The following is a 26,813-nucleotide window of genomic DNA, read 5'->3' as shown; positions in this document are numbered from 1 at the left end:
TATTTGACCTAAGATGACGTCGCCAAGGTCAGGACAAGGTCAACTTTGCCCTCTTAGATAGAAATATATATTTTTTATTACGGCATTTTATTCTATATGAAAAAGCAAACAACTTTTGTTTGAAAAATTTTTTTATACGATCTCTATTTTCTAAGATATTTACGTAAATATCTACAAAATTATTGGTTTCAATAATTTTTTACTTGAATTCTATTAACTTTACCGAAAAATATTAAGAGATAAAAATTGCTTATTTTGTTTTCAAAGAGCTCTGAGAATTTTTTCAGAATTTTATATTAAGTTTTTAGTACTGTATTTTCTTGCATTTTCTTGAAATACTAAGAAGTTAACACAAAATTTTGAAAAAATTCTCAGAGCTCTTTGAAAACAAAATAAGCAATTTTTATCTCTTAATATTTTTCGGTAAAGTTAATAGAATTCAAGTAAAAAATTATTGAAACCAATAATTTTGTAGATATTTACGTAAATATCTTAGAAAATAGAGGTCGTATAAAAAATTTTTTCAATCAAAAGTTGTTTGCTTTTTTACGTAAAATAAAACCCCGTAATAAAAAATATGTATTTCTATTTAAAAAAGCAAAGTTGACCTTGTCCTGACCTTGGCGACGTCATCTTAGGTCAAATAACTACTGTCATTAAATGCGACTTTTTAAGCCTTACAACTTTTATTCGAAACATTTTTCTCTAAAATGCTCCCCCGCCGAGTTTTCTTGCCGTTGCCGAACTTATGGGACACACTGTATATATATAAACACATATCGGAAGAGAGAATATAGTTCTTTTTCCGAACATTCTTAAAACAATCTTATATCAGTTTTATTAATTCTATGCAGAAAAATTTGACGGGCTGCGTTAAGCGCTTGCGCTATTCTTTAATTGGACTCTCCATTCTCGTCACTCGGAAAAGAAATGATTCGTTTTTTGCGCGAAATTGGAACTTGCTTGGAACGCGTGGAAATCGCTGGTTAGTGTCACGGTTGAAGCCCGCTATGCTGCATGGTTTCAATTTTTTAAATGGACTCTTTTGTACTCACGGGCGAAATAATCTCGCCTCTGGGAGTGCTTTCGAAACGTGTAACAATTCTTATCACATCTCGGCGGCAGTCCGGAGTTACAACCGGCTACTCCTTGCCTCACCTACTTAGGGGAAAAAGCAGAGCCCACCAGCGCCCATAAATTTTCGGACATTCTCATGCAAAATAAGGGTAAGACTAACGGCGATATGCGCACGTGTGGAAAAGTTCTAACGGTGGAAATCCCATTTAATGCAATTTTATACCTTCCAGCGGTCTTGCGCGACTAAAAGAAGAAATTTTCGATAGCGCGGGAAATTGTTCCCTACTCTCTAAAGTATAATCAGCGTACTCTCCATTGAAACGCTATATTTATAACTGCATGAAAAAAAAAAACAGGTTAATTTGCAGGCAGATCTGATTTTGCCAAACAGATTCAATTTTGGATTTGTTTGGCATAACTAGTTTATGTGTGAATCAACCATACTTTCCTTCGTATGGCAATTCAGTTAGAAGTATAGCACTGGATCAGTAAAATCTCGCTGAAGAAATCAGTTGATAGTAACGACTGGTCCCACTTATTGATGCACTTTGCGAACACAAGTAGTGTCATTGCATGCAAGGCGCATGAAAGCCGTTAATTACATCGTTATAAACGAAAAACGTTAGATTTAATGTAGCGTATAATGAATTTGTATATTATAGAGTTTGCAGAAAAATCTTCTATTAGTGAAAATCAGTGAGAAATGAAACGGGTGAGTAAAGAGGAAGTGTTTTTCACTGACAATCTGTGAATTCTCACTGATTACCGGTGAAATAATCCTTTTACTGATTTGATCAGCATTTTTACTGATTCACTTATAGAGAGTACACACTCTTCTCAATTATAAAATTTAGAAAAAGGAAAAGAAATAAACGGTTAAACATGCACGAAGATTTTGTGCCAATTTCCAGGCTGAGCGCGGCGTTACGTGGTCGAGTGCAGGAAACTCGGTTTCTCGAGTTACGTAAGAAACTCACGCGCGCGCGCACATTGGCGACAAGATCGATTTGCATAAAATCTCCTCGTGATCCGTGTATTGCTAATAAATCATCATCGACGGCGAGAATGTCGGGTTACGACGCCAATTATTTCTTTGCCTCGCTTCCCGAAGCTGCCGTGCGACGTTGGCCGGATTCATTTGTAGGTCGTTACGAGAACTGGTGATTACCTCGTCGCGTTGCGTATGCTCGAATGCACTTCAAGGTCCCGCCAGCAAACATCAGCAGCCGTTTAACTAGTTGGCAAATACACGCTAACGCGTTTAGCACGACGGTGGTCGTCGATGGTCTCGCACGCTGTGTGTGTGTGTGTGTTGTGTTTACACACTACGCCGAAATACAAGCGCGCGACTGAAATGCAAATCCGTGTCGAAAGCTTTTGATCGGTTTTTAACGTCCGGTGATTTTCAGAGAGATGAATAGAGAGAAAGCGACGGGTGAAGAGTATGGTGTCTCTGATAAATTACCCCTGCATCCCATAAAAGATTGACGGAGAGTTTCGTTGGATTAGCTCCTCTACGAACGCGGAACGCGTTCCACAAACAAACGTGCACTTCCAATGACAATGTTATCATATTCAAGTCTCTACCGGAAAAGTCAATCAAACATACAAAATAAAAGCTATTAGCTATGATAGCTACTAGTTATGATCGAGGTATCGTCATAATCGCTTTAATGTCGCAGTCAGGCATGATAGCTCCATTTGACGCGGAGTTTAATTACAAATTTTACAGACGCGCTATCGATCAAGTAACATTAACTTTATCCTATATCTCCAGAGTATTAACGGTGCATTACGTTTGGCTCGCGTAATCGAGAGCCTAGCGTGTCGGAGCAGAGACCGACGTAACGAATTTGTGTCGGCCGGTCTATCGGACGCTGAAGAGAGTTAATTGCCGCCAGGCGCCGATGAAGAAATAGCAGGTGCTCTTCGAAGCCTCCCCGATGTGCGCCGGTTAATTACCGGCGACACGACGCCCTACCCCCGCCCCTTCGTACACAGAAAAGGCTCTTAAACTGCCGGGTGGCGCAATCCCTGAGAGCCACACACGTATCTCGATCGGACAATGGAGACTCGCCGGCGTCGCGATTGAATCGTCGCGATCGTTCGCGTCGCTAATTGCGACGTCCCGGCGTTACGTATTTGCTGTGAACGTGAAAATGTAAGGCAAACGCGCGTCTTCGCTGTGGCACGGCGAAGTGATGAGCTTCAACTGCGTCGAGCCAATTAACACGAGGGAATTCGATAACGAAAAGTTAATTGAAATTGGAAAAATGCGGTATTAAAGCAATATTGGCATTTATCAAGATATATAGAGAGAATATTATTACAGTTTTCCTTTTCATATAGATTCTTTTCAATTTTATTATATTTCTAGTGATATAGAAACAGTCAGTAAAGTCTATCTCCTAAGAAACATAGTATATTTCGTCAGAAAAAAAAATTTTTTCGTTAGAAAACAGAAGTGCAAATTTTTTAATTTGCAAATTTCAATTTCCTCTGAGATACAAGTGGCACATACCCTAAGGTCCATATTCTAAATCCTTTTTTATCTATAAAAATGCTTCTAAAAGAGGTTTAGGAGCCACCTGATTGGCTGAGAAGCTATAATCAAGGCACTTTTATCGATAAAATAGGATTCAGAATATGGACCTAAGAGAAAAACACGATGATAGTAAAGCTTTTTAGTTGCTAATTCTACATACAAGCTTTTTAATTACCAATTTTATATATAAAACTCGTATGATTGTTACCTATGCATTGCCATCACCATGTCTTCTTTTCTGAGTGTGTATGAAAGGAAAGAAACAGTCAATTACTGCAGAATGTCAATCCTCGGTTACAAAATTCCATAATAATTTTTAGCACAAAGTTCTCTCCGTGTAGATTCACCAGATGTATCGAGACTTTCGTACTTGTTTTACAGTTTTGACGACATTGATGTGCGCGTGAATTCGTCGCAAAGATCGCTAAATTCTATTTCGATATCGAACCAAACGAGTGAGAAAGTAGTGACGATCGTAAGACGCATTGGCGAATACGAAGTCGATGATAATTTTATTACAGCAATAGGGATATTTTTATTCGCGTGTGATTTCCATTAAGAGTGATCTCGTTGCTCATCGTGTCTCGTAACGCCGCCGCTTCCGAGGGACAAGGACGCATTGTTTCTGTGTATAGAAGGGTGCACTAGGTGGAAGCGATGCATTTGCGAGAGAAGCCAATGAGGAAGCCCGACGTCGTACATTTTCCTCCCACGGCGAGTCTTAAAAGGACGAGCTTGTCACAATGAAGAAAAGGGAGAACAACAAGGCAAGGGGAAAAGGCCACTATCAGACGGTGTATTAATTTAACGGTCGGGTGCTTCAGAGGAGGAATAGGGCGACTTATTGGCTTTGCCGAGGGAAAACGAGCTTTCGGAAAACCTGAACTTTAATCGGTCCCGATGGTCATCCTCTAGCAACGTCAAGTACTATCGACGAGATGGGAACATGTCCTGCCTTATATATAGTTGGCGAAACAGCGCACCCGGCGTCTCTCACCTCAAATGCCAGAAAAATCTTAAAGTTGCTAAGAATTACCATTTACGTGGCGTAAAAAGATAGCGTAGCCCATGTTTTTCAAGATGACCTCGCGCAAAAATGCGGAAAATGTGACTACACGATCGAAAAACTTGGTGAAATATTTTTCTCTTTTATGTAAATTTGTTCCAAAAAGGATGTAACGAGAGGAAAGATCTTTTTGCCCGATGCATATATTACAATGAAATTTCGTACTCTCTTCATTATGTATAATCGTGAAATACATGTAAAATCCACAGAGGAGTTAAAAATGAATAAAAAAAGCTTCGAGCGTGTCATTGTGATAATAACGATATTCTGATAACGAGAATAATTACTCGCGAGCACACTACGAAAAAAGGTGTTTGGTATCATCATAATTATATGGTAAAATAATCATAATCAAGAGAATTATTTTTCTAGTATATGTTACTGTAATGTCAGTGATAATATCCTTGCATGTGTATATTACTATTCCTGAGTCGAAATTTTGATCTTACTTTCAGTCTTACTATTTCATTCAACATTTATTTTGAAACTCTAAAACTTATATAAATTTCTTTTAATTCTATTTAATCTATCCGAGTCAAAATCTTAACTCTACTTTCAGTTTCATTATTCTATTCAATATTTATTTTGATATTCTGAAGCCTATAATGCAACCTATTTTGACGTTAAAGAAAGTGAGAAGGGAAATTTCGGACATCATCAGAGTCAAAGTAGGAATAAATTAGTATTAGAATTAAACCTACTTTACTATTTTAGCTCCTAGCGTTGTAGAATCCAAGGTTTAACATAGGATCAAAATTTCAACTTAAGTTGCTATTTTCTTTTTATTAGAACAAATGATACAATTACAACAATTGATACAATTAGAAGATATGGTTAACGCCAAAAATAGCGATTACTTTTGGGGAAATTAACTATCTTTTTTCTCTCAGTGTACCCAAGAATAATGATTCTCGAATAAAATCCAAATTATTGGCTGTAAACTTCGACACAGAGTTGATATATCGTTGCTATCTTTGCAACATAGAAATCTCGCGTGATGCTGTTCGACTCTGTCGTCGTTTGCAGGTCGTTGCACTTTCATGAGATGCATCTTCTAACGAAGATGCTCGCTATGGCTCGCGTTTACGACAACGACGAACATAAACGCGAGTTTCCTCCGGTTATGTGATCGTAGCCGTTTAGTCAGATCGTTGCTCGCCGTAACCATGTCGGTCGCGAGCACGACGAACGGAAACATCTGTTGTTCGCCTTGAATATCGCGGGATATTTCGTCCGCGATATATATGCGCGAGTCACCGCTGTTCCGGGTCTGTGATTAATGTAACCGTAATAAAAAGCGGCAAAGTCGCTTAACTTTAAGAAAGTATGGGCACGATGCAGATCGGTTTTTACCCATCGACGAAAAAAATCCCACCTGCGTTTGTCGGACTGAGAAATTCCGTCGTCGTTCACGCGGGATTTATATTCTTTCTAATGGAAATTCCCTTTTCAATTATACCGCTTTCTTTGCGCATTAAAAATTCATGAGAATTCGTTGAGAAGTGGACGCTAAGATATTCAACGCAATATCGCGCGTTGTAATGGAGGCGCTTATTTTAGAACTGTCTTCAATCAATATTTTTGAGCAAACAGAGAATTATTCGGGGGGAAGTGTTCGGGGGACCTGCTGTTAAATCGTAATAAATCTCTGAGCGTGCCATTTCCATGTCTGAAAAATAGGAATTGGGATGACTTGGAAATAAGTCCTCTTATTAGATATTCCAATTTTTTTTCATGTCACACTCAGAGAAAAATACATGGTAATAGTAATTAGATAAGTGAGGACTGAGTTTGACATGTAGAATCAATGTAGATAGTTTAATAAATTATATATACTGAAAAATTACTTTAAAATCAACAAATATTTCTTTGATGGGTGCCATTAACATATTTATTTATATAAATCTAAATTCTCTTTATTTAAACCAAATATTGTTTATTTAAATCAGGTAAACAATATTTGATGTAAATAAAGAGAATTTAAATTTAAGTAAATATGTTAGTGGCACTTATCAAAGGAATATTTGTTGATTTTAAGGTAATTTTTCCCTCAGTATATATAGAGTTTCCTCTAATTCTCTATACAGATAATCATACAACTTTAGTTGCAATATAACTACAAAATAGTTTAGTTTAAACTATATAGATAGACCGATTCTACAGACAAAACTCGTATAATGGTCACCTATATAGTTATCACTTGTTTTTTTCTCCGAGTGCACGTTGATTACGATAATATTTCCAGACATGCTTCTTCTAACGTTATCAAGAACTGTTCTAAATAAAAATTCTAAATATGCCGATACAAGATATTCCTGTCATACTCTTAACGTTTTCTGTGGGAAACTGCGTGCGAGGTTCGTTACGTAAATGCAAATAAATCGCACAAAACGCCGTCGACGAGCGTTAGCAGCAGAAGAAGAGACGCAAGTCCAACGACGAGGGCAATTCCGTTTCGCGACGATTATTGCCGCTTATCTCGCAAGAGCTGAAAGTTTCGAGCACGGCGCCGAGCCTAAAAAGATAGTAAGCGTCGGGACAAGCTGACATTTATCCATGCTGGAAATGTCACAGACAAATGTCTGCAGTGATAAATGGTCCACGTGGTCAGAACCGACGCGGTTACATCGACGCGCAATTCCCAGCGCCAATTTCCTGGCCGCGCATGTTGTATCGTTCCTTTGTTCATTGTTCTGACGGCATGCTAATTTTCCTCGCCGCGTTTTCGACGAGTTTCATTCAACTGTATCCGCGTGTGGTGACTTGAATATCGCGTAAACGTCAGTTTCACGCTTTTCAGCGCGAGTTCAAACTGCTCGCTATTAATCGCGAGATCGCTTGATATTTAAAAGAGTGTGAAACGCGCGAGATATAATTTTACAGTATCATTTAATCCTTTCCACTAAATTTTCGTAAGGACGCCGGTTTGCGAGATATCTTCGCGAAAAAATAAGCAAACATGGAGAATGGGACGAAAGATCAGTAAAATATCGACTGGTATCCATTTGTATATTTGAATTTAATTATCGTAAGTACTTTCGCGCACACCACATCGCGGTTCGGGATATCGACAGATGTACACACAAATAAACAGTTTCGTTCGAATCCGATGCGTCGGGCACGCTGCGAAATCCACGGCGAGAGTAAAGGAACATTACTTTCCATAATAAAATGCACCCCGCGGGGAATCGAGGGCTCAGCCGAGGGCGAGCGAGCGAACGAATGAAAAACGGCGGAAGACGTATGTGTGTGCTGCGTGCGTCTCGGAATAATATCGGACCTAGACACGTCGGTGCGTCCTGAATAAAATTATGTCGGTGTGTGATGTGCGTCAGGATTTTAATCACTTCAAGCCGCACCCAGTCGCGAGTGAGACGCGTGTCACAAGCGGCGGACAGCGTAATGACGGAAGAAACAAATAAAACACACTGTCGCGCGCGTATCACTGAATAAAATGTATTCCTATTGTATCCTATTATCCTATTACATTCGTCCTAATAATGTCAGGTGACTCTCTTGCGCATACCGTGACCGGAGATTGCATGGAAATGAAATACGGATGACAGTCGCGAACGCGCGTAAAACGATCGGGACACCGCCAAACGAGTAGAGATGGGATATTCCTTAATAGTTTAAAGCTCCTGAAGTACAAAGACGTCCGCGCAATTATTTGCATGACAGCTTAATTGTCCTGATGTCCGCGGAACGCAATTACGGACTAATTCAATGCGCATCAGGCACCATCTGTCCTGAATCGCCTTAATTTTCTGACCGGCCGTTGACGTACGTCTGTGCATTCCGCGTGCGGGATGCGGCTGATTTGATTCGAAATCTTCTCTCTCTCTCTCTCTCTTTCCCCCTTCCTGTCCCTCTCTTCCTCATCTGGACATTTGACGCAGATTCATTTGCATCCGAGAAACTGCATCGCGAGAGACGACACATGTGCTCTCTCTCTCTCTCTCTCTCTCTCTCTCTCTCTCTCTCTCTCCTCCACGTCTCTTTCATAGTAGCAGCAATGCAGCTGTGTGTCAACTGAATAGCTGCCAAATTACTACACGTGCTCGCAGTAAACGCGACAGATACGTATACATAGGCGTAGTGCACATACGTGTGCGGACACGAGTATACGAGAAAAGTTCAACAGTTGATTGAAATTTAGCAGATATTTTACGGAGATTTACGATGAAAAATAGAAGGGATAAGGGGGAGGTATTATCTTTCATAATATATAATCGATAAGTCTGGTACGTCTTTCGTACGCCATATGTGTTCGGTGCAGACGAAATTTTCTGCGCCGTGAGCGCCGAGTCGTGATATCTATTGCACGCCGAGAACCATTTTTCGCATCCGGAGTCCCCACATAAAGCGGCACATTGCGGAGCGAAAAAAAGAGAGAGAAGGTGAGGGGACAGTGAAAAAAAGGAAACGTAAAAAATACGTGCGTATCGGGCGCATATGCCGAAACAAAAGCAGGCTTATCCGCGCCGACAATTCAGACTTCTGTGCTCGCCTCCATTTCCTATTTCGCGCTGTTCGGCGATGCAGGAAATCGGCCGTCGCGTACATATCTGTGTCCGAAAATATAAAACACCGGCGAGAGAAGACGCGTGTGTTCCGGGAGTAGTTATCGTTTCATCATCATTATTGACACGACAGAGATGGAGAGGGACGGGAGCGCGACGCGCCGGAAATTTAATTAAGAGATTGGATTGAGATCGTTCCGTCAAGTGTCGTGTCCTGCGCGCTTTATACGTCGATCTCGGCCCGCAACCGAGCGCACTGCTTAGCCGATCCGCAATTTTCAAATACGCAAATACGATTATATTCCCGTGTAGGCGACTGCATTCTCCGGAGGATCCGGATGTGACTTGCGCTACATTTGCATCTCAGCCATTTCTACTTCACGCTTGTTTGTTACGTTATTTCGCGCCGTCTCTGTATATATTTATATCTAATTTATTCTTCGCTTTAAACATCACTGAGATGCGAGGCGTATTACCGCAGCGGGATATACTTAAGTATACTTTACGCTTTCTGCCCCTAAACGTCGGAATGAATAAATATCGACCCCTACAGCGCGCAGTCGTGTGTTCTCTGGTAGTTTCGCCGAGCCCAATTCCGGAATGGCGTTTACGTGGGCGAATATACAGGGTGTCCCAGCGCTCGTGCAGATATAACTCAATAAAGTAGATAAAAAAGTCATCTACCAGTTTGTAAACACGGTAATTATAGAGACTTAACAGAAAAAATTGAATGATAGTGCAATATGGTGAGACAAGCTCCATAAGCTCGGAATTTGACTTTTGAGTGTTATGTCCTATCTTCTTTCCTCTTTCTTCCCTCGCTGATCGAGCCTTGTGATCGACTGTCGCAGCACTTAGCTTCAGGAACGTTTAACTTCGTAAGATCTTCGGAACTCATCTCGAGTAATTTCTGAAAAGTTCTTATTGAAACTAATGTTTTATCGTTGTAATTATAACAATATAAATGTGTTGTTAGAAACACATAATATTATGCACATGATATGATAGAAATAACACGTATGATAAGGGCTTTTCACAAATTAGAATGAGTCCCGCTTATGAAGTTGACGGCCCTGAGACTGAGCGCGGCGACCGTTAATCGCATACTCGCTTTCGCGTCGGCGCATTATGTTTTTTTGGGTTCTGTTCCATTTTTACTGGCAGTACTACCGAAATCACGTCATTATAGTGCATTCCCGCAACCTTTCCTAAATTACTTCATTATCGCCAGCAAAGCTATGACGTCATTTCGAAACGGCATTGCAGCACACTGCAAGAGTGACAAGTCGTTATAACTACAGTCGTGTGTAGTGAACGAAACAGAAGTACATGACGATTGTAAAAATAGGTAAAAAAGTAAAATTTTTAGTATGTCTGACTATTAAGGCGTTATGTGGAAGTAAAACATGTGCACAATAGCAGTGATAGTTCTGAAGAAGAAGATAAACTATTAGAATCGATTTTTGCTATACAAACAGTTGGACTACGCATAAAAAACAAGACTGGCAATGAATATCGGAACACAATCTAATAACCGTGGTTGTAATCCATTAGACGCTGCGGTTTGAAGCGCTTAAAGAAAAACTAAAATTGGTCCATACAGCGCTTCAAAGCATTTGTAGTGTCTAATTAATCACACCTTGTGTCACATTAGCGTCTGCGCTTGCGATTCATTCTCGGCTAATTACAAAACAGTGACTGAGACTCCCGTACATGTTAGATTCTCGTTTAGCCGGCTGGAGCACAGTCAATCGCAATCACAGTAAGAGCCGCTAGTGCGATACAGTCCATAAAGTGAACGACCGCGTAGCCACGCGACCACGTGACCGGAGCCATCCTTGTTGCGGAGTGGGGATAGCGAGCCGTCACGTACGCGCGACGTATCGCTTGCCAAAGTAGCGTCTGGGAATGCGGCTACCAGCCACGTGTAAACAAATACGTGCACTAACCTGCCGCAATACTGGCTGATCAAGAGCATGAATCGATATAGAAGTCAATAACTCTACTTGTAAACGTCGTAGAGACTTAAAACAAAAACCATTGGAAAGGGAAAATCACCGCCCTTTCGACAGACATGAAATAGCTTCTGTGGAATAAATATCAAACATAATCATGTGGAAATTCCGAAAGACATCGGTTTTTGTATATGCGTTAAAGTGAAGAAATAAGTAAGAAATAAATAAAAATTAAAAATCAATGGGAAGACTTGGTTTGGATTTGTAATGCAGAGTGTCAGTCTAATGTTGTTGACATGTATAAAGTTTAATTACAAAAGAAAGTAAAATGATAATAATGGGAACTTTATTCTGCTTCAATTACAGAGAGTGTCTAAATTTAGATATCCGAGTGGAGATATTGCAGATAAAATTCATTAAATTAAAAAGAAAAATCCTGTATCAATTTGCAAATAACCAAACACCTTGTATAAGTCCATATTCTAACTAGGAACTACTTTCTGTCACCGTGCACCACATGCGTGGTAATATTGCTGGGGCATTTCTTTAAACGAGTCGGAAGTTTCGGCCTGTCTCGGCCGGAGGTGGGAATAATAAAGTTCCGGATGCGCGGTGTTTTTAGGGTCGGTCTGGCACCTGCATATTACGGATGCTGAGGGCGCATCAGCAACAAAATGCCGCGGAGGCATAGCGGTGGGTAAACAGGAGTATGTATGAAAAGCATATGCAACCGGTATACTAACTATGTTTAAACGGCCATACCTTTATCCGACGGCGCGAAAGCTCTATGGAGAGCGTCATAGGTGAATTTTGGGGCGTTAGCTCCGCGAGATACGCTAACATGAAAATATACGGAAGTGTTTCTCTCTGATTTTGACCCTTCAGTGCTTTAAGATACGTTGCAGAGCAGCTAAAAACTAAGATATATATTTTTTTGTATGTACTTTCTTGTACGTTTAAAAGTTACTCTACAACATATCCAAAGCTCATCAAAATTAACGACTCTTTAAAGTTTCTTCAAAAGTTAAAATAAGTACAAAACAATACGACGATGTATTTGTATTAAAAGAAACAATCCCAGAAAGATAAGAGTATTAATAAAAGTGTAACTCGTTATTAAACATAAACAGAAATTTTTCAAGATTTACCGAAATAAAGCTTAGATTTTTACTAGAATGTCCAAATTTGTCTAAAAATTAGTTATCCCACTACGATATCAATTCTTGTCCTAAATATGGATTTCCTGTCTAGAATAAAAATAGAAATAATATGAGAACTCGCGTATTTTTTCATTCGGTCGATACACTTTTGTGGTAGCAAACTTATCCTACTTTTTCTACCAATTATTATATTCAGTAGAGTAAAATATAAAAAAATAAAATATTTCTCTTAAATACTTTGAGCATTTTATTGGGTAATTAGATTATTTGAAAAGTCAATGTTTTACTCAATTTGAAATAAAGACTAGACAAACTATTAGAAACGCTTTAGGTTCTCCACTTAGAATCGCATGTTTGAAACATTAAACTTCTAAACATAATTATTTTGAAAAATCAGGTTGGATCCCAATTGGATCCAGAGAAATTTTCTATGCGCGAATAACCGCAGATATTGAATTAACAAAGAGTTTCGTCAATTTTTCGGAAAGAAAATGATCATCTGTTCCTATTATTACTTCAACTGGCGTATTTCAGTTACTTATGCTTATCTTCTGCTGGGAATCCTTCTCCGATTGAAATAGGCAATTTTCAGTATCACGGTAGAATCTCTTTCACGCTAGATGTCTGGTAATCTTGTCGAGGCCCATTTAATACGAGTGGTTGGGTCGCGGAAGATAATGGCGATATCTCTATCCGTAGACGAATCTTACGGAGAGAAAAGAATATCCAATGAGGTCCATCGCTCGCATCCTGACCCACAAAGATCGCTTGTCCGTTCTTCCGCCAGCTTCCTCAGAGAGAGGTCTCTCATTTTGTCCCCTTTTGTTGCGGATTTCAATTGGCAAGTCGCTGCCGCGAGAGGTTCCTTCTTTCTTCCGGCGGCAATGTCGCGCGAACAAGAAAGGTCGGTCAGAGGCGTAAATTGGGTCACTCGATTAAAAAAGGCGATAAAAAAGTAGTCCGACTTCCTCGAACTGATGCGAACGGCTGCGGGAATTTCCTTCGTAAAGACCCGGCCAATCGGTGTAGTTAGCCAATCATTGCCCAAATGAGACTACTCCGAATAAAAATCGATAGAACCGGGAATTGCGGGAGCGATGAAAGGGAGCGATAATAAAACAGCAATATTACAATGGGTAATGAAATGCGTCTCGGCCGAGTGCAGAAATGCGATAAAACTCAATCGTATTAGCCGAATGAAAGAGCGTTTTGCGTCGTCAGCTTTCGAGTTATCGGGTAACTCGCGAGGACTATTCGTCATCGTGCATAAAGCGTGAATAATCCCGAACTATTGTTTTATTCAGTAATCATAGACCCCAAAGCGCCGTGAGTGAGAGCATAGAGGGCACCATCGTCGCTGCTGCTCTTCCGCTCGTCACGGAGAGGCAGGGGAATTTTATTTTCGCCATTCCTGCGAGCCACACATCGCCGCAAACGAAAAGGAATGTCGGTGCTCAACGCCGTCGACTTTTTCGCGCCAAACCCACCTTCCTGGTTGTGATCCGCCAAAGCGATCGTTTATCACGGACGTGAGATCTACTGGCTGCCGGCGAACAATCGGAAAATTTGTCGGGTCATTAGCATCCGAGCGATCGAGTCCTGGGGCGACGATCCGGTGCGCCTGGCATTCGTAGCGGCCTCCACCTTCTTGCCGTCTGTCGCGCCGCCCGCTGTCGACACCGTCTGATTAATGACCGAACTCGGTTGCTGATGCATTCCGCTCGTTTCCCTCACCAACAAAATCGCCCACGCATGGCGAATTATATCGATATTCAACGGGAAAACAATTCAATCATCTCGGCTCCTCTGAGACGTTCGCAACAAGGACGTTAACGATAATGCAGCAGCAATGCTCTTATTGATCGTTGTATCGCAGACTGCGATGTCATCAAAACGAGGTAGTTTAACGCGAAATAGTTCACGTATAACTTGTCGTCGTATGCATAGAAATATAGAATAGACTGCGCATTGCTGCAGGAGGGATGAGGACGGCGTTAATAAGAGAGTAAAACGCTTTTCTTGTCTAATTGGCCGTAGTTATGCAAGAATGGTCCAAACTATATGAAGTACGTTCCCAAGAAAAATGAAGATGAACATTTTAATTCAAAAAGCATAGATAGCAGATTCTTCGCAATCGTTCAAGAAGTCAAACATGATTAATTTTCTTTCCTATTCATTGATAAGCTTAATTCTTTAAAAAATGGGCAAAAAAGACGCATCTAGTAAAAAATGGCGCAGCTAGTAGAAAAAATGGAAAATGTTTTTTAATAAATTTTAGTTCATAGAACTTGGATCGTTTTATGTAGAAAGACGTATTGAAAAACAAAAATTCAAAACTTATAATTTTTTGAGCTGAATCATTCTTGCGTAACTATGGCTAACTATCTAATTGGCGAAGAAAAGGGAAGAGGACAAGCGATTACACGATCAATGCGTCTTCTCTTTCTTTCATTATGTGTCACTCTCTTTTGTTTCTTCTGAACATCGTCCCTTCCCACAGTAACTGTGACAGTACTGTGTGACAGAGAAAACATTTGACTTAGCATATTTTTGTCCCTCAATTTTGTCATCAGCTGTCCTGTAAGAGTACACAATCTATTTTACGATTTTATATGGTCGTATGGAACCAGAAATCGATACCGATATAATTGCGCTCGTGTTTAGTCACGAATAAATAACGACGCGACATTCGACGATATCTTCTTCGCATAGCTAAAACGTGGAAAACTGAATTAATTGTATAGATCCCAATTCTCGATAAGAATATCCAATTTATTGAGAATACTCGCACCGATATCTGTCCACTTCGATATAAAAGCACAAGCCTGTTATTAAAACATAGCAGAACTCCGTTTTGGTCTCGTCTTACGCTTGCATACGCGCAAGTGTCGATTACATGTTAATTCGCTTCGAGACGAAGACAATTACATTCGCTTTGCCGGTGTAACATCTACTCAACGTCTTCCACATCCGTCCATTTACGAAATTAGAATCGCGCGGTAAACAAATAATTCGTTGCGTGCTTAAGACGATGAACTAGACTATTTTCGCCATGCATAATTACTACCCCTGGGCCGATAGTGCCCGGCACGGAATCTCTCAACATGGAAGCAGGATGTTTCTGGGTCGCTCTGAGGTCCTGAGAATAAAAGGGCAAAGTCGGCTGCGTTTCTCTCGCTTTTCACAAAGTAATTGCGGCCGTAGCACTAGATAAGACTCTAGGATGCATTCCCTGACCTTCCGCGGAGGCTAGCAAAAAAAGGACGGAATTAAAGCGAGCGTGGAGCTGCAGCCGGCATTGATTTGTGACTCTGTTATTATATGCTACTGCCAAGTCTCAGACACCTAGCTAGGGATTTTGGCACAATGCTGCATCGAACTCTTGACAACGGATTTATTTACCGGAAATGCTATTAAACGTCGGGAAACGTAGCAGACATCCTCCTCGGATTTCTAGAGATAACGACAAACATTATTATGTAATTATCTTAAAAACTTCTGAGATTATAACAAAGGAATTGTAAATACTTTAGTTGAATCATGGAAGATAATTGAAATTCTTCAGAAAAAAAAGGAAAGAAAGAATCCCCTAGACACATTTGCATCGTTGCATGACTTATACTACGAACGCTCAGACAGAGAGAATTTCCCTAAATCAGACAAAGTCCTGCACAACCGGCTAACGATCGGTCGCCGTTCACGAAGACATAGCAAAGCCGTCCCTCGCCGTCGGCTCGATCGTTAGGGCCGAATAAACGCGAATTTACAGCTCGACATAAGTTCGCGGCCCCTCGTCCTAAATTGGACGATTTATCGGCGTTAGGGCCAGAGGCGCGCGCAAGAAACTCGTTAACGAGGAACAGCTTTTAACGACGACTCGGTTATGTTATAACGAGGATTCTGTGCGAGGATCCGGCGATTCGAGACGGTTGTCTTTAATATTACGCACTTTCGCCTCGCACGTCACGCGTGAGTCGTAAAGAATACTATCGTCGTAATTGATTATTCGACAAGTCCGCTTGCGACAGAGTCGGCGACGCCACGCGGAGAAAATAATTAATCGCCCATTAACGCCGGCGAGCGTAATTATTGCAGCCGAACAGCCATCGTGTGAAACGGAACCGCGTCCAGCTGAGAGATAACCGATCGCCGTTTCCGCTTATACGACGAGACCGGGGCGCGAGTTCGGATGATTTATGGCAAACGGAGGTGCCACATTGTGCGCCGCGTTAAACCCCGCTACTAGCGAGGGATAATTTCCTCTTCCCGCAGCAGTTTTTCCAAATCATTAACACGCGTTGATATATGAGCGCGAGAGCGCTCATTCGATTAAAACGAATTATTTTGATGATTCGTTATGCTATTTTCCTTTTATCTTGCACGCTATGCGTTTCGCCTATACAGGATATAAGAATTGCTCAAACATTGAAAGAGTGCACTCTATTCTCTAATAGAATCAGTGTATTCTCCTCATTAAAATGCTATACTTTAAACTGATGGTTTATTTATGAACATAGCATTGCAATCAATAAAATCTCGCTGAAAACAGTTAGTAGTAGCGATTACTGTCATGCACTTTGCAGACAGCAGGTAACGTCTTTGCAAGCAAGGTACATGAAAGTCGTTTGTTCTATCGTCACTAACTCAGAAATTTAGATTTAGTATAGTATATAACAAATTTGTATATTACAGATTTTGCAGTGAAATTATGTTCACTGATGAACATCCGTGAGAAATGAAACTAAGCAGTAAAGTGGGAATATTTTCACTGAAAATCAGCAAATACCCACTGATCATCGGCGAAATAGTCTTATCACTGACTGAATCGGAAATATTTTTACTGATTCACTTTTAAAGAATAAACTTAGCGATTTAAGTGACCAATATGCAAAATTTTCTAGCAATGTAGGATGCATCTATGAACGTTACATCTAAAAAATATATCACCTACTTTCATTAGAAAATACTTTTTCGGTAAAAATTTTTACTTAGAATACAGGAAATGGCACCTTAGGATTCTTGTTTTGGATATTTTTCTTTTGGATTTATAGAAGAATCCTCTTGAGACCATACATATAAGAGGATTCTGCTAAGAATGAGATATCTCTTTGAATGTATGTTTTTCGAAATCTTTTCATTCAAGATCCTAGGCACACAAGTGTCTTTTCGTTCAGATACTATATTATATGTCGAGAACCCTTATTGGCCGCGCACTTCGCAATCAGAGGATACGCCGTCGAAACTCTCTTCCGACGTGCGTTTCGGGGACTTGGTCGAGCGACACGCGATCCCAGCGAGAGACTTACTGTATGGCGGGTAAGTGTCCGAAAGAGCACACGACAGCTCGGAGGAGAGGAGAGAAGAGAGACAGAGAAAGGGAGAGAACGGGACAGTGAACCGACAACTTCCCGCGGAGGCTTTGATGTCTGCCCGGTGCTTCCGGCTGTATTCCACACGCCGTTGAATCGACAAGGGCTCTTTCCGTCGATGTGTCTGCCTGGTTATTCCGGCGATGTAACGGGGACGACATGTAGTATATATCGGCGAAACGAGCGACGCGAACGTCACCGCTAACTTCGTCGACTGGCGAGATTCTTCGATACCTCTGCATCGGATTTAATTAAAGCAACGGAGGCCTCGCCGCGTTGCTGGGAAGTGCAACTTTAAGCGCTTCCTTGGGCGACATTATGCACGGGATGCGCAACTTCGACAACTACGAAAACTTGGCCAAGTGCGCGGGATTCGCAAACTTGAGAAGAAATTTAAAGCGTGTTGTCGGTTCGTTGTGTTGGACGTCTTTGCGTTGTTTAATGTAACGTGACGTTTTTGCAATTAAAATCTTGCGTCTGTCTCTCTTTCTCATCTCTCATGCGTTGCTTTGAAGCAATCGGAAGTTAAATTATGTCGGAGCAGGAGGCAGCGATTATGTTTCTTAACTGAAAAAAGAATGTGCGAAGGACGAGCGTGTCGGCGTAGTCCTTCACGGGAAAATATTTTCCGATTTGCTTTGAAATTAAATTTTGTCAACAGTATAACACGCGCGTGCGCGTTGAGTTTAGTAAATTCCATCGTCGCGCCAAATGAAATATCCGGCACCCTTTTCTTCCTCGTCAAAGCTGCGCGGAGGGAAGTTACGTAACGTATTTTTCCCCGAGAGCGGAAGCAAATAACTGCAGCCTAGTAAATATACAAGACGCGAGGCTGCACCGAGAGCCCAAGTTTCGCCGAAAACTCGAGAATCCTCGATCTAGATGCGCGCTCTTCGCCGCCGGCTTCCTTCGTGTTCTATAGATACTAGAACCGACCGACTGGTGAGAGAAACTATCAGGCAAATACATCTCTAACCTCATCCCTTTAACCTCATCCCTCTAACCGATATCTCGAAGCATACCGCGAATCGACGTGGAAGAGGGTGTCCGACGTGCCTAAAACGAACTTCGCGGTTGCGAGCGCGCAACTAATTAAGCCTCTCTCGCCCGCCACGAAATAGTGACTAAACGCGGCTGCTGGCAATATCCAATCAACGCGACCGACGTGTTAAAGTCGACACGATAAATGTTTTCGCGGAGTTGCTTCGTAAAATTCTTTCGAAATGATTTCTTCGGCCTTGTCATTCGATCATTTTGCCATATATGAGAAGATCGGACCACAAACTCAGGTAAATTTGTTTACCTGATAACCGACGTATTTTAAAGATAACGGGTTGTTAGCGTCCAAAGAAATATAATCTCATTCTTAGCGCAATCCTCTTACACAGAGTGGCTCATGTAAATCTGTACAACTTAATATTCTGAGAACTATGTAATTTTAAAGTTAGCCCCCTGCTTTATCCTCCAGAAGGGGCGAATGGAGGTCACAGTCTTTATATAGAGCTCCTGGGACCTATAAAGTATTAAACTAGAACGATTAAAATTGATCGCCTAGATTTCAGGATATCAAACTGTAAAAAATCAAGTGGGCTATCCTGAAAAAAGCTTCAAAAGGGTTCTCTTAAAACCAAGAGGAACATATTCTAAACACAATATTACTCCTCTTCATTGAGAGAGGAGAGAAATATTCTTTCGGCAAAGATTTCCACTTGGAATATGAGATTACAGGAAATGGCATCTTGCAACTAAACTTCCTCTTTTTGAGTGTTGGAATACTTTCCTTTTGAATTTAGAAGAATCCATTCGAGGTCACAACATCAAAAAATTCAGATGAGATTATATTTTTCTGGATGGTAAGTTAACTCAATTCGTTTCGGATTGATTTATAACAGATCAAGTTTTGAGCAACAATAATCGTCATGATTAACATCGACGTTCATCGGCGGTTGATCGCGTCAGCATTCGCGTAATGGAATTAATGAACGGGAAGCGATACGTCGCCAAACTTCAACGCGACTCGACATTTATGTGAAACAGGAGGTGATATTATTATGTAACCTGAGTTTAATCGACAGCCTCGGGGCTTCGGCCCAATTAGGACGATTGTTCGTCTCACAAGAGCGAGACAGCCGGGGTGTCGATCAGATATTTATCGATACTTTTCCGCGCCGAAGGGCGCGCGCGCGTTGGAGAAAACGTCGTAACTTTCGCGGGAGAGTTTCCAAGTACGTTTTCCCAGCAACGAGCGGAGTCTTTCTCTTGTGTCGACTAAATGACGCGATAAAAAAGAAAGGCGCCAGTGCGAAAAACGGCGGGTGCACAGTCTGCAGGCTGGATCGGGCGACAGCCTTTCCCGTTGGAATTAAGTTCTTTAAATTAATCGCGACTTCTTATAGCCGGCGTAACAGCGATAGCGCGCGTTCACTTAGTTTACGAGTCCCGTATCGTAACGAGTGCTTTCGAGCTGAGGTAACGCCGGCAGGCAAAACGCGATAAAGTAGAGGTAGGCGGGCGAGGAAGTCGCCGAATACGATAGCGGTTTAAGGGGAAATCCCTTTTTCCTCTCGAAGATTAAACGCGGTTAAATCTTCTTTCAGAGGGTGAAAACCTGGGCTCCCATTTCCTCACAGGGTATTGGTTACGGAGTCGTAAATTACGAATCGATTACGCAAATAACTCTCTCGGCATAAATACCTGACACCGCAGGAAAATAACCCAGACGTTTTCGTTGCGACCTTAGAAAACCAGCCGCCGTCTCATTGAGTACTTACCTGAAAAATAAAAAAGAAAATGACGTTAGAAATTTCAATCGAATTAGTAAACAGTTGTGTGTATTAACAGTTTGTATAGAGATGAATAATTCTTTCGGTAATCTTTCCTCTCTTGTATGATTTCATACAATAATCAAACATACAATAATCAAACGCACTCTTTATATTTCTTAGTTCGCAATGAAATTTCACTTCAGAAAATAGAATAATCACTCTGAATCATTCGAGTGATTGTTCATTCATATGAAGTGAATTATTCAATCTGAATCATCGAGTGAATAGTTTCACTCGAAATTCAAGAGTATTGATTTCCCAATTACTTCACTGTCTCAGGGGCATATTTACTTGAATTAATTGAAAAATTCATTCATTTGAAGTCAGAATCCATTCTAAACTTGAGTGAAACATTCGCTCTCGCGATTTCGAGCGAGAGAGTATTTTCACTATTGCTTCGAATAACTACAACTTTTCACTCGTTTTGAGCGAGATTCCACTCCAAGAAATTCTGACGCAACTTGATCTCAACGCAGATTTAATTTCAGTTTTAATTGTCGGCAGATCTCATGTTGACACGTGAAAGCTTGTAACAAGTAAAATGTCAACCCTCAATATTCGAGGAGGAGTACGTGGTCGAAGAGACAAGCGTTACTTCTGGGATATCTTGTGCAACGACAGTATATCCCGAGGATAACGACGGGGATCACGACACGTGGGAGGAAACTTGATCTCGCAGGCAAACCCGCAGAGTGTCCTCGAGCGAGTTGGCACATTGCGAGCCGGCTTCGGCACTTTTGGGCCTCGAATGCAGTCGACGCAGTCGAGAAACTCTCGAGAAGAAAGAAGCGAATCGCGCCGGAAGAAAAGTTGCCACGTTGGCGAGCTGCTGGCTCAGCGATTCGGAGAGCTGCCGACGCCGAGGATATCAACGTGTTGCCACTTATCGGCCATCCCGACACGACACTGACATCTGATCGTCCGCAATCGAAGTATTTGCGAGTGTCGTTTTACATATTCGATATTCCTTCTCGAACGGTGACATTTAATTAAGCGCGATATCGAGTCGTCCTACATCGTGGCACGATAAAAATATTTTAAGTACCGAAGTATAAAAGCCAAAGTGCATGAATATCGTGCGCTCGCAATTTATGATCCTCCACGAATACGCTGTGAAAATGTATTTTGGATTTCCGCAATTCTGCAACAAGCACTGCAATATGTTAAGCGTAACCAGTTATCGGTTTTGGTACAATTTTATTGAATTCATTGCAATTAATAATTTGTTATAGTGTCTTTGGCCTTTTACGACCAACATATCGCGTTCTTTGACCATTTATCTGTGATTATATTTGCGACTCCAGCAGCAATCTGATACAATATGGTTTGACATTTAGTATAAGTGAATTTTTCTGGCAATACTAAGTGTGATGCTTCTTCAGTTTTTGCAAAAAAAAAGAATCTCTCGCTAAAATACGATGCGATAACGGTTAGGACATTCTGTATATTTTGCGTGAGTAAATACGGGGTCGTAAAAATATCCGAAAGAGAGAAAGAAAAGTATTTGTATCGCCCACAGAGACAAGATTCTCAGGACACAATAGTAAAGAACCAGTGGGAAAGGAAGCTCCCATCGATATCGTCAGTTGTTTATCTAAAAGTAAAAGATAACTGTGTCTCACTCTTGTTACTTCTTTGAAGTCGCATTTGCCGTTCTCGCGCGGAAGCGTTATACGGCGGGAAGACAAACGAAGAGAATGTATCGCGCATGAAAATTTGCGCGGAAACGCTAGATAGGTGGGCAGGATTTCTCCGGGATTCCCTTTCCTTCTATCCAGCTTCTTCTGCGGCGTGCAAGATAAAATGTGCTGAAAAATATTCCTCGATCGGTCTACCGCGGGGCTCTTAAAATAAAGTTAAAATAGAGTGTCGAAGTGATACCATTGCATGATGCAACTTGCGGACTTGCTTTTCCTCACGATTTGGCGAGTAACTCGAAGGAAAGCGAAGCAAGGTATATACGGGGGCGTGACCTAAATTTCTGTCGTACATATATACGACAGTACGACAAATCGCGTCGTACGGTGTTCTACGAGGACACTATGTAATTTTTGTATGCTGAGGAGTTAATAACCGCTCTCCGGATTAGAAATCAAGTTTCTCCCACAGGAAGACTCGCGCGAATCTCGCGAAATCATGTTTGGGGTCTCGCGCGGGATGAAATCGATGGAGTGTCGTGCCTTCATTCTCGATTAGAGAGAGACATTTGCATCACTACGTATATAAGTAAAACGACAGCACGCTAGCGGACTAAACGCGGCTATTAACGCTTTCTCTGTGCCACGCGACCAGGAGGCGGTCTCCGCTTTCGACCGTGCTATCTGGAATTTCCCAGCTCACCGGCGTCATAGAGCACTCTGCAACTTCGTGAACTCGATTCCTCGAACAGTCACGATCAACAGCCCCCGCAGAAGCCCTCAGCAGCGCTTCGCTGAACGTGGAAATCCCATCGAACTTCCGCTATTGCGCGCCGAGCGTTCGCAGGGGATTATGATTGAACGTCTCGATATACAGCGACCGAAGAATCCTCGCTCCCATCCGATTCTGTCTCCGGGGCTGGCCCGGTTTCGCGAAAGGTCCCGTTTGTCCGCAATTTCCGCCTACAGCGCGTTCGTATAAACGCCTGCGATGAAGGATATTGCGTTTCGACCGTACCTAATCAAGGTCTCGCTCTCCTTCAGCTTTGAAAGACGATCTTTTTGTCAGACATATCGCGTCGGAGATATTAATTCAACATACAAACAAAAAAGCTCCCAAGTAGACGACTGTTGGATGATTAATGAAAAAGAATAATAGTGAGACTTAATTTCATCTTCGGCTTCATTTCAATTAAGGTCAACTGTCTGAGTTTAGCCGCATCTCTCCGTCTGCATCTCGAGACGCGCGTCTCGAGACACGCATAATTCATAGCGCGTCCTCAGAAGCCGCACGAAAGGCATATTGCCGTGACAGTTCAACACGAGTGGTAGCTTTCCATTATCTCCTATTCAAACACCATTAAATACTTCCGTCGCGTACGGCGCGCTTACGGAAGGTTTCCTAGTTACCTGTGCGGTATCTATCATTACTACAAGGAAAAGTTGGTCAGAGGACATCGTGGCATGAATGATGGAACACATTGGCAAATAGGAGAGATAATACGTTTCGCACGAATGTCCCTCAATCTCACGAACGGGTCGCATGTATGACGTAGGTCGACGGGTCGAGGAGTCGGGCGTGAAAAATTCAGCGCGATGAAGAAAGCGGAACGCGCACGTGGACGTGAGCGAGCGAGCGAGCGAGCGTGCGTGCGTGCGTGTGTTCATCGAGAGGTACCTTCGTCGCCAGAAGTTGAGGAGTTGTCCTCGGGTTCGGGCGACGACCCTGGGGAGCGTCTGCTGAGTCTCGAGTCCGGTCTACCGCACTCGCTGGCACCTCCTCCGTTTCCTCCTCCTCCTCCTCCTCCTCCTCCTCGGTTGGTGTCCTCGTACTGCTGGCGTCCCTTCTCGGGGGACACCGATCGGGACTCCCTGGGATCGACAACGCACGTGCCACGTCGACCCTCCCGCGCCTCGAGCCCGGGCAGTCGCTTACTGAAGTCAGTAGGCATCGCCGGCCGCTTTCTGGGAGTACGTTTACATACGTCGCGTTTTATGCAGTAACAGGGGGCATTCGCGGAGGTTTTTGCTTACGTCGTAAAGTCGCGCTCTGTCACGAGGCCCGAATGAAGAGAGCGACTCGCGAAATGCACGATTTTCACTAGCATGAGACGAACGCGCGTCGCGCGATTTCGTGCTGTTCGGGCCGGGAGAAATCGCACAAAAATATAATTCTACTACTGAAGCAAGCAATCGCTCAATTTACTTCTTTTCTCTTAAATAATGGTTATCTTCAATGAAGAATATTTTCTTGATGGTAGTCTCAAAGTATACTCATCAAATTTAAGAAACGCTCATTATCGTGCACACAAAGAAAAAATTCATTCTCTTTGTAAGAATACCATAAAACTTTATCGAAGCTAAAGTTAATTCGATTCTATTTAAGCAAGTAAACCAAAATTTTGTTTTCATTTTGTATTCTTGATTGAAATGCCAAACTTACTAGGATTTCGAACACGTTTTGAATCAGCTTGATGCTCACGATGCATTTGTAATAAATGTGCGGATACATAAGCTTATGAAATGCTTGAAACGTTTATTTGAACGTAGTATATTTTTCTGTGTGCACTTATTTTAAGTTGACGTTTTGATAATTTCTGACTTGTACAATTTTGAGAGCTTGTCTTTGCAGGAGACGTGTCTCCGATTCGATTACTCCGCGACGCATAAATTATCCAAGACAAGTCGAGACAATTTCACGACGTGAATGATTGACGACGATCGCGAGATTCGGTGCAATCGGCTCGGTCAGCGCCAGGGTTGTAACAGAATCAGCGAGCCGTCTCCGATTTTGCACGCCCACGACTGCTTGCTTGCTTGGGCATAAATATTTATGATTTATCGCGGCACACGTACATATCGAATCGCGCATTTGCACCTCGAAACGTTTCCTAACGCTTCAGATCAGATCCCATATGAAATCGCGATATTACGTCCGCGAGAGATGCGCGTTGTTGATTTTGCACGACGGCGCGTTTAGGCTAATCTCGAGTATCCGATGAAACGGCGACATTGGGCGAACTGAGCCGTATTACGCTTCGCGAGAATGACGCGCTTGTGATCGATCAATTTCCTCTGATGATAGCGTCGAGTCGTAATAGCGAGATCGGTAAATCCCAGGCGAGAGTATCGACCATCGCGACGCTAATCCTCCGCTCGGCTATTGTTCCACGAAAATGACGTCGACCGTCCAATTTTCTGGCTGTCACGTTTTCATTATTTAAGCTACGGCTCAACTGTGGCAATTTGATCGTTATCGAATGTGGGGAAGATGTGTGACAGTTGCGCCAATGATTTTACACAACAACCAAACATTCTGTTAAATGACTCAGATCTGTATTAATAGCCGTCAGTCGAAACTTGCTTCAGACGAAATACGCAGATTTGAATTGAAAGTTATACGTGAGTTTTGAAATGTGCGATCGCAAATGTACACTCAGTTGCATTGATGCTATACCATTCACTAGATTGATAATCGCTAGAAAATTTCAACTACCCGTGTCCGTTTCTAGCTGATCGTTTTTCATGACTGTTGATTCATCAGGCAAGCGGGAATGTGTCAAAACAGAAGTGACATTTTGACAGCTTGACGTTTCTTACATACGTGTTTTTATAAAAAAAATTATCCGCTCACGTGTAACGCGCAATCAGTAGAAGAAGAGTAAAAATGTCAAAAGTAAATAAAAAATATTTTTATGTATTTTTTTATTTAAAATATTTTTTTCTAATACAGTAAAGTAGAATGTTTATTAATATTCTGAAGCGCTTATTAAATAACGAATTGAGAGAAAATAGCGTGAACATATTAAAATAAAATATTAACACGAAAAGCTGTCAAAATGTCACTTCTATTTTGAATTTACATTTACACAGCTGGTCGAAATTTTCCAGTGACTATCGATCTGGTGAATGGTATAGCATTAATGCAACTGTATGTCAGATTATATAATTCAAATAAAAAATTTCATTCAACTCTAAATTCAGATCTTCAGTATTTACATAGGGCAAGCTTCAAATAACGACTATTAATACAACAGGCTTCAACTTCGCGTATACAGGATATCCGACAATTCGCTACGGAGCCGTGGTATACCTGTAAATTAGGTCAAACTGAACGAAAGATTCCTCTAGCATCTTGCGAAATAAGCACATAAAATTTTGAGTTATTAACTAAAAAAAAAAAGAGTGATCACGTGCTATGCAGTATATGAATCATGATGGCAAGATTTGCTGTCTTGTAGACTTGATCAAACTGAAGAAAAAAGTCTGTTTTGTAAATAACATGTAGGTTTTTGCGTTAACGGTTTAAAGAAGATTGGCGGAGGATCGCGTGCAATCTTCCACCAATTCTTTTAAATTAATGACTAAAAAGTCTATGTGTTATTTATAAAATGATAGAGAGCGTTTAGTTTGACTTGATCTATTAGGACCTTAACTTAGTTTCCGCCCGCAAATGTTAGATGGCAATGCAAACAGTTCTAGTAGTCATTACTAACGAAACAGGTAGTTTGTGATTAATTTCGACATTTCTCGATAACATTCAGTCAGCATACACAATTATTTTCCTAAACAACAATTTCTTTTGCTTTGTGAAAAATGGAACGCGATAAAGTGTTTTTTCGACATGTGCTTTTGCACTATTTTGATTTGAAAAAA

At 41.5% G+C, this 26,813-nt stretch overlaps 1 protein-coding gene across 26 annotated transcripts in view; it reads right to left on the bottom strand.

The window, feature by feature from the left end:
- The window catches only part of LOC116848387 (ensconsin-like), a 215,346-nt gene that overhangs the window by 31,229 nt on the left and 157,304 nt on the right, over nt 1-26,813 (bottom strand). For 8 of the 26 annotated variants that reach the window (XM_032824393.1, XM_032824398.1, XM_032824406.1 and 5 more), the window contains exon 2: nt 23,836-24,122. The exons of the other annotated variants lie outside the window; for them this stretch is intronic. In XM_032824393.1, coding sequence (XP_032680284.1) covers nt 23,836-24,122 — 287 coding nt within the window. The remainder of the gene's footprint in view (nt 1-23,835; nt 24,123-26,813) is intronic. 26 annotated transcript variants of the gene reach the window in all.

The sequence above is a fragment of the Odontomachus brunneus genome, unplaced genomic scaffold (genome assembly GCF_010583005.1).
Source record: "Odontomachus brunneus isolate Ranch 3 - 2012 unplaced genomic scaffold, Obru_v1 Obru_scaffold_094, whole genome shotgun sequence".
Classification (NCBI taxonomy): Eukaryota; Metazoa; Arthropoda; class Insecta; order Hymenoptera; family Formicidae; genus Odontomachus; species Odontomachus brunneus.
This window is presented reverse-complemented; position numbering and strand designations above follow the sequence as displayed.